Consider the following 8,216-nt stretch of genomic DNA (forward strand, 5'->3'; position numbering starts at 1 on the left):
TCGCTTTCACTTTCTGGGCAGATTCCTGCCAAAGCTGAACAGCTTTCCCATGCATACCACTTAGCTGTACTGTGTGTGTGTGTGTGTGTGTGTGTGTTTTAAAGATTTATTTTATTTATTATATGTAAGTACACTGTAGCTGTCCTCAAACGCCCAAGAAGAGGGAGTCAGATCTCATTAAGGATGGTTGTGAGCCACCGTGTGGTTGCTGGGATTTGAACTCTGCACCTTTGGAAGAGCAGTCGGGTGCTCTTACCCACTGAGCCATCTCACCAGCCCCGTGTGTGTGTGTTTTAAGATTTTATTATTTGCTTAAGATTTATGCATGTGAATGTGCCATTTGTATGTATGCCTGCAAAGGAGGACATTGGACTTCCTTATAGGTTGTGAATCACCACATGGTTGCTGGAATTGAGCTCAGGCCCTCTGGAAGAGCAGCCAGTGCTCCTTAATCACTGAGCCATCTCTGCAGCCCACGTTATTTCTTTTGAGAATTGCCTATCCTACCTCTACCTTTCCCCCATGATTTAATAGTATCTCTGATTTGTACTTCCTTATATGTAAGACTATGTGCTTTGTGTCATTAATGCCAATCTAAACATATTGTATTAAGTCATGTCTTATTTATTTATTTATTTATTTATTTACCTATTTATTTATTTAGGTTCTTCTCTATGTAGCCCTGGCTATCCTGGAACTTGATCTGTAGACCAGGCTGGCCTTGAACTCACAGAGATCTGCCTAAATCTGGAGTGACAGGATCCGCTGCTTGGCTATATCAAATCTTATAACTGAAGAAAACATCAATTAGCTGGGTGAGGTGGCACTTTGCCTTTAATCTCCAGAACTTGGAGGCAGGGGCACGCAGATCTCTATGAGTTCAAGGCCAGCCTGGTCTATATAGCAAGTTCCTCAGTCTGGGCAACCCAATGAGACTCTGTCTAAAACAAACAAATACAAAGCAAAACAACAAAAAAGGAAAATATCAACTGATCAACTAGTCAATTTCTGTGTTACATTTTTTTTGTATTATTTTTCCCCCTCTGGCTGTCCTGGAACTCACTGTGTAAATCAGGATAGCCTTGAACTCACAGAGACTGACTTGCTTCAGCCTTCCAAGTGTTGAGATTACAGGTGTGAACCACTGAGCCTCCTCCCTGCCCTGTCATTTCTCCTGAGTCCCCAGCTCCCACACTGTTTACTGGGCTCTTTTTATGCAATCCAGGCTGACCTCAAAATTGCAATCCTCCTGCCTGTTTGTTTCATGAGTACTAAGAGTACAGACATTCGTTACCATTCCCCCCTCCCCCTCGGGAACATCCCACGGACACAATTTTATCTTTATAGAAACAAAGTCATTCCCTAGCACCCTCCCTTGTCTTTGTCCATAGCAAAATAAATAGCTGTCCCTCTAGAGTTGTGACAGCAGTCCTGTGGGGTCCAGCAGAGATGAAGAACTCGTTGGAAGGCCTTAGTCCTGGCTCCTGGCTCTCAGACTCAGCTGTCATCCTCCTCCTCAGACTGTCCCTCAGGCTCTCCCTCAGACTCAGGCGTGCTCAGGTCATCATCCATCATCCATCTGCTGCAATCTTCCCGACTGGGCATCCCACATGTATTTGATGGTCACTTTGAATTCAGCCATCTCATACCCAAACAGCTTCAGGACACAGGCCTGCTCTGGGGTCAGCTCGTCACCCTCTTTGCATACTTCATAGCCAGACATCAGGGTCGCCACGCCTTTCTTGAGGGCAGTGGGCAGCCCCAGCTGCCTCAGCTGTGGCTCCATGGAGTGAGGGAACTGCTTCAGGGGCCCTGGGTCCTGGCTTACAGAGTTGCTTTGTTCCCAGCTCTGTATACTGTGTGAACCACTCATTCACCTCCTCCTTTGTGCGGTTGGTAAAAAGGAGCCCAACTTCACCTCTCAACTCCCTGCTGACCGGATGTAAGTTGTCTTTGTATTCATCAGATGGGCTTCGACCCAAGGCCACCACCATCACCTTGTGTTTGCCAAAGAGCATCCGGCTGTGCTTGCGGGCATTCCGGACGTCCTTCAGCTTGCTGTTCCTCATGTTGGCCACAGAGAAGAAGAAGAGTTTCTGGCAGGTGTCCACACATTTCCAAAGCTCCTCTATCAGGCTCTGCTTCAGTTCAGGCCTTTCCTGGCAGTTTTTGTTAAGGAAACTTTCTTGTCTCTATTGGATTTGGGCATCTCAGCAAAAGCATGTCTCACTACCGTTTTGTTTTTTTTTTAAAAAAAAAAAACAAAACATTTTTTATTCCTTCCTTCCTCTCTCTCTCTCTCTCTCTCTCTCTCTCTCTCTCTCTCTCTCTCCCTGTCTTGTCTGTCTGTCTGTCTGTCTTTCTCTTTCTTTCTTTTCTTTCTTTCTTTCTTTCTTTCTTTCTTTCTTTCTTTCTTTCTTTCTTTCTTTCTCTCTCTCTCTCTCTCTNTCTCTCTCTCTCTCTCTCTCTCTCTCTCTCTCTCTCTCTCTCTCTCTCTCTGTGTATGTGTAAGACAGACAGAGAGACACACAGAGACAGACAGAAAGGGCACACTTGTGGTTGTGGAGGTTAGAGGGCAACCTACAGGAACTGACTGGTTCTTCCCTCCCATATGCAGGCTCTGCAGACCCAATCTCAGGTCCTTAGGCTTGGCAGCAAGCACATGTACCTACTCCACGCCATCCTGACAGCCTCTTCTCTCACCTGCCCACTTCAACATTAAGACATTGAGGGGTGCTAGTGAGATGGCTCAGGGTTAAGAGCAGTTATTGCTCTTGCAGAGGACCTGGTTTCAGTCCCCAGAGTTCACATGGAGGATAACAACTGTTGGTAACTCCAGTTCCAGAGGATCCAGCAACTTCTTCTGTCCTTGTGAGTGCTTTATGCATGCAGTATGCATACTATATCCAGGCAAAGCATCCATACACACAAACTAAAAATAAACCTTAAACATTTTGAAAAGACATTTATTTTTAATTTTATTTAGGTCTGCATGATTATCTGTGTAGAGATACATGCATGTAGGTGCCTACGGAGTGCAGAAGAGGATGTTAGACCCTGGAGTAGGAGTTACAGGCAGTTGTGAACCACCTGAAATGGGTGCTGGGAACCAAACACAGGTCCTCTGGAAGAGCAGTGCCAGCTCTTAGCCACAGAGTTGTTTCTCCAGATAAAATACATACATACATACATACATACATACATCACACAAATATACATCCTGGTCTATCAAGAACATTTTTATTCTACTGATTTATCTCTTAAAGGAGGCTACTCGCCATCAGCATGCTATAAGGACTCAAATGTTCCCAGTGTGAAGTAGCCTACATCTGAGAATCTGGTGGGTCTTGAGAACAATGTGCAGATTCCGTTCTGTCTCCATGTCTTGCATTCCATGGTCAGGACTTTCAACCTCTTTCCTCTCAAGTTTTCTTTCTTACTTTTGTTTGCTTGTTTGTTTGTTTTTTGTTTTTTCGAGACAGGGTTTCTCTGTGTAGTCCTGGCTGTCCTAGAACTCACTCTGTACACCAGGCTGGCCTCGAACTCAGAAATCCGCCTGCCTCTGCCTCCCGAGTGCTGGGATTAAAGGCGTGCGCCACCACGCCTGGCTTCTTTCTTACTTTTTAAGTCATTACCCTTTGATTCAAAGTGGATTTCTTGCTCTCTTCTGATGAACCTCAGGTCTAAGCAGCACATAAGGGCTGAGGGCACAGGCAGCCTCTCCGGGTGGCAGGGATAACATGGTAGATACTGTCTGCCACTTCTTACTCTATCTGAGGACAGCATAACCATCTTTTAGGACACATTTTATGTTTCTAGTGCCTCCCTTTCATTGCCTGAGTGTGGTGTTCAGTTCGCAGCTGCTCACTTGGCCCTTCCCATAGTACAGGCAGTAGCCATTTGGCCTTCATTATTCAACACTTCTGATTGGCATTGGTGCTGCTCTCCTTCTTGAATCATGTGGCTTCTTGAAATAATCTTAGCCTAGATTTCCACGATATATTTTCTTTCCGTTTATCCTTTTTTCCCAGTAGAATAGCTCTCAACCTTTTAATGGATAGGCAGTGTTCTTTCCCCTATAGAGCAGCTCAAAGACATCGCGTATGGCACTCGGCCACCGTCGCTGTGTCTGGAGTCCCTGGCAGCCCACAGAGATGAGGATGAAGTGGACATGTCTCTGCTGCATCCAAGCGAGAATCTTTTTGAGCTGCACATCCACCAGGCCTCCCTGACCCCTGCTGCCCTCATACAGGCTGGCGACACCCAACCTACCACTTTCTGCACTTATTCCTTCTATGATTTTGAAACTCACTGCACCCCACTCTCTACTGGGCCCCAGCCCCTCTATGACTTCACCTCCCAGTATGTAGTGCAGACAGACTACCTCCTCCTGCACTACCTTCAAGGATCTTCAGTACGGCTTGATCTCCATCAGGCCATGGCTAGTGAGCACCATGTCCTTGCTACTGGATGGATCTCACTTGACAAGGTGCTAGGGACCGTGGAGAGAGTCCACGGCTCGGCCACACTTGCTGGTAAGTGCTTTCGGCTTCTTGTAGGACTAGGGGCTTTGGAAAATAAAGAAACAGCCAAAGCCCGGAACTGCTTTCTGGTAATTTCCTTTTTCCATCCCACCCTCCCTGGACTCATGGCAGCCTTCCCGCTTCAGCCCCTCGAGTGCTAGGATTCTGGGTATTCCACCACCCAGCCTTCCTCTGTTCTAGTCTTGACTTTCACCACACACTATTTTCTATGCCTTTCATATCTTTTGCTATTCAGGAGCTGGTGAAGACTTGGGGGTGTTAGAATACTGGATGAGGCTGTGCTTGCCCCTAAAACCCAGCCTCCAGGCATGCAGTAAGCGAAAGCAAGCCCAGGCCTACCTGTCAGTCAGTGTGCTTGGCGCTCAGAAGGCCCAGAGTGATGAGGTGAGAGAAGGAAGGACTCATGCAGCTCAGAAGGATGTCAGCCAGCAGCCCTCGCAGGGGCTCGCGCTCCCGTTCCCTATGACAGCAGCCCTCGCGGGGGGCTCGCTCTCCCATTCCCTATGACAGCAGTCCTCGCAGGGGCTCGCGCTCCCGTTCCCTATGACAGCAGCCCTCGCGGGGGCTCGCTCTCCCATTCCCTATGACAGCAGCCCTCGCAGGGGCTCGCGCTCCCGTTCCCTATGATCACCCCTCGAATGTGAGAAAGTGCAATAGCAAAGCCAGTCCAGACTCGTCCTGTGCTTAAACTTTTTTTTTTTTTTTTTGGTTTTTCGAGACAGGGTTTCTCTGTNTAGCCCTGGCTGTCCTGGAACTCACTCTGTAGACCAGGCTGGCCTTGAACTCAGAAATCCNCCTGCCTCTGCCTCCCGAGTGCTAGGATTAAAGGCGTACGCCACCACGCCCGGCTCCTGTGCTTAAACTTGAGAAGAGATGAAATCATGTCCCGGGATAGATATTTTTCTTTGTTGTGAACAAATCAGCTTTTTCTTGATCTTTTTTTCTTTTTTAATTGAAATTTTTATTACAATCAGTGATTGGCACTGGGGAAGGGGGGCGGGGGCAGGTGGTCTGTGGGGTGCTCTGCCTTCAGATACCAGAGTTGGGCTAGTCAGTTGCAATTCCCCAATAGGGAAACTCAGATTCTGTTCAAACAGACCAAGCTCCACTCCACCCTTGCTAGTCAAGCCCCGCTAGTCACGGTGCTTCTAGCTGTCTGGCCTGGCAGCTCCCTCCCGCCGTCCTTCCTGTACCTGTGTAACTGTTTTCACCAAAGTTGGAAATGTGGGGCCATTAACTTTCTTTTTATTCTAACCATAGCCTCGTATGAGTGAGCATTCACAGCATCAGTGCTCGCCTACACCACTGTCTGTCCCACTGGGAACACCTGCTGAGTTCTTCCAGTTTGCTCATCTTTTTTTCCACCCTCAAGAGTTGGCTTAGCTATTCCCACTGCTACAGTTTCACTGGCTTTTTACAAAACAAAAATCTAGGGCTGGAGAAATGGCTCAGAGCTTAAGAGCGCTCACTGGCTGCTCTTCCAGAGGTCCTGAGTTCAATTCCCAACATGGTGGCTCACCACCATCTGTAATAAGATCTGGTGCCCCCTTCTGGCCTGCAGACATACATGCAGGCAGACTAAATAAATAAATCTTTTTTAAAAAAATCTAATATTCAATTAAAATGAATAAACTTAACACAGATTTATTTATTTATTGTGTTGGTACATGCCACGGTATGCATGTGGAGGTCAGAGGATGCACAGGAGTTAATTCTCTTCTACCGTGCGGGAGCTGGGGTCAACGCTGGAGCCATTCTCTATCATTCTGTAGGATAAGCCTGGGGATGAACATCTCCCTCCAACAGCTACCAGAGCCAGGGGCAGGCAGGTGATGGTGTGTTAGGTATCCTCATGACCTGGCAGAGTAGGTTTCTAGGTCACCGTTCCTCTCACCTAAGTGGGCTTCACTTATAACAAACAGTACCTCAGGCTGCCCTTGATCTTAGTCCAAGATCATGATCTTTCCAGTCCAGATCCAAAACCTGGGCACCTCAGAATGAGCTTCGGATTGAGATCACCAGGTGCTGCGGCCTCCGGAGTCGACGTCTGGGAAGGCAGCCCAGTCCGTATGTCATGTACCGCTTCTTCACCTTTCCTGACCATGACACCACCATCATTCCGGCCAGCAGCAATCCATACTTTAAAGACCAGGCTCTGTTCCCCGTGCTTGTGACCTCTGACCTGGACCAGTATCTGAGGCGGGAAGCTCTGTCTGTCTATGTTTTCGATGATGAAGACCCAGAGCCTGGCTCCTATCTTGGCCGAGCCCAGGTGCCCTTGCTGCCTCTTGCACAAAACAAATCTATCAAAGGTGGGCATTGCACCCCCAGCCATTTCTTTGTCCTTACCAACTTTTCTTTGCTTACTTGCTTGGAACAGTCATTCCTTCACTTAAAAATACTATGTATTGATTATGTATGTATATGCATGTTGTGGGTCTATGAGTGAACATGCCACCCCATGCACGTGGAGGTCAGAGGTCAGCTTTGTAGCGTCAGCTGTTTCCTCCCACTGTTTATGAGTTCTGGAGAATTCAGATTGAGTTCAGGTTCCTAGACTTGCATGGCAAGAAGCTGTTACTGCTGAAACATGTCAGCCACGAAAAGTCTCTCCGGAAATCTGAGAAGACTTTGGGGGTGCTGTCAAGAGCAACAGAACCAAAGATTTATAGCCGCTTTGCTCATATGAAAGCATGGGCTTCAGCTCCATAGCCAACATTCCCAAGGAGTTTCAACTGAATTCTGGAATTCCATACCTCTATCTCCGAAAACCTTACTTTACATACTTTACTTGGGCATAGTGTCTTGTGCCTTTAATCCCAACACTTGGGAGGCAGAGCACAGCCTGGTCTACAGAGTGTGTTCCAGGCTACCTGGGGCTGTATCATAAGACCTTGTCTCACAAAAAAAGCAAAAACTGAAAGTCGAACAAAAAGACCCCTTCCAATGCGTCCCAGGACTTGTTTTTGTTTAAAGACTGTTGTTTCTTAGTTCATGAGCAGAGATCTGAGCAGAACATAACACTTCCTCGTAATCTCATGGCTTTTAAAACATCAGGGATGACTGTGGCGGCCTGACACAGGCAGACTCCAGCCCTCCGGAGCTGGGCTCCATTCTACCTTCCCTCTTTGCCTACTCATGGTTGTGGGGGACACCGAGCAGAGGATTGGTCTGACTTCTGCCTGGAGAGAGGGGACAGTGATTCCCAAACTCTGATTAGGCAGTGGAGCCAGGACAGGAAGTGTCAACCATAGTTAATAAGATTCTGAGTATCTTTGGAAGTGCCTAAGGCCTCTCTCTCTCTGGCTAGTACTGCAGTTCTTTAAAAAAAACAAAACAAAACAATATTTGACACTTCTGCCTGAGAGGAGAGGCAAGCCACCTGCTAATTAGAACTACAAAAGTCACTGTGCTGTTTCTCTTGGTACCGCTTGCATAGGTGATGGTTTTCTGGGAACAGCCATAGCATAGTTTTTAGTGACAGTGAAGATGACCTCATCATGGTTATACCTTTTGATCACCTCTTCTAAGGCAGAAATGCCTGTCTCCCCCTATGGATCTCACTATACTGTTTTAATTTTTTTTTTTTTTTTTTTTAGGTTTTTTCGAGACAGGGTTTCTCTGTATAGCCCTGGCTGTCCTGGAACTCACTTTGTAGACCAGGCTGGCCTC

The 8,216-nt window shown here is 47.2% G+C and overlaps 1 protein-coding gene and 1 pseudogene across 3 annotated transcripts in view; one reads left to right on the top strand and one right to left on the bottom strand.

The window, feature by feature from the left end:
• The window catches only part of Rpgrip1 (RPGR interacting protein 1), a 52,158-nt gene that overhangs the window by 30,818 nt on the left and 13,124 nt on the right, over nt 1-8,216 (top strand). The window contains exons 14-16 of one of the 3 annotated variants that reach the window (XM_021203784.1): nt 4,083-4,541; nt 4,783-4,928; nt 6,514-6,856. In XM_021203784.1, the coding sequence (XP_021059443.1) occupies nt 4,083-4,541; nt 4,783-4,928; nt 6,514-6,856 (948 nt within the window). Of the gene's footprint in view, nt 1-4,082; nt 4,542-4,779; nt 4,929-6,513; nt 6,857-8,216 lie in introns of all 3 variants that reach the window. The other 2 variants (XM_021203785.1, XM_021203786.1) reach the window with 2 other exon arrangements.
• Nucleotides 1,498-2,209, bottom strand: LOC110325656 (annotated as a pseudogene).

Source organism: Mus pahari, chromosome 8, assembly GCF_900095145.1.
Source record: "Mus pahari chromosome 8, PAHARI_EIJ_v1.1, whole genome shotgun sequence".
Classification (NCBI taxonomy): domain Eukaryota; kingdom Metazoa; phylum Chordata; class Mammalia; order Rodentia; family Muridae; genus Mus; species Mus pahari.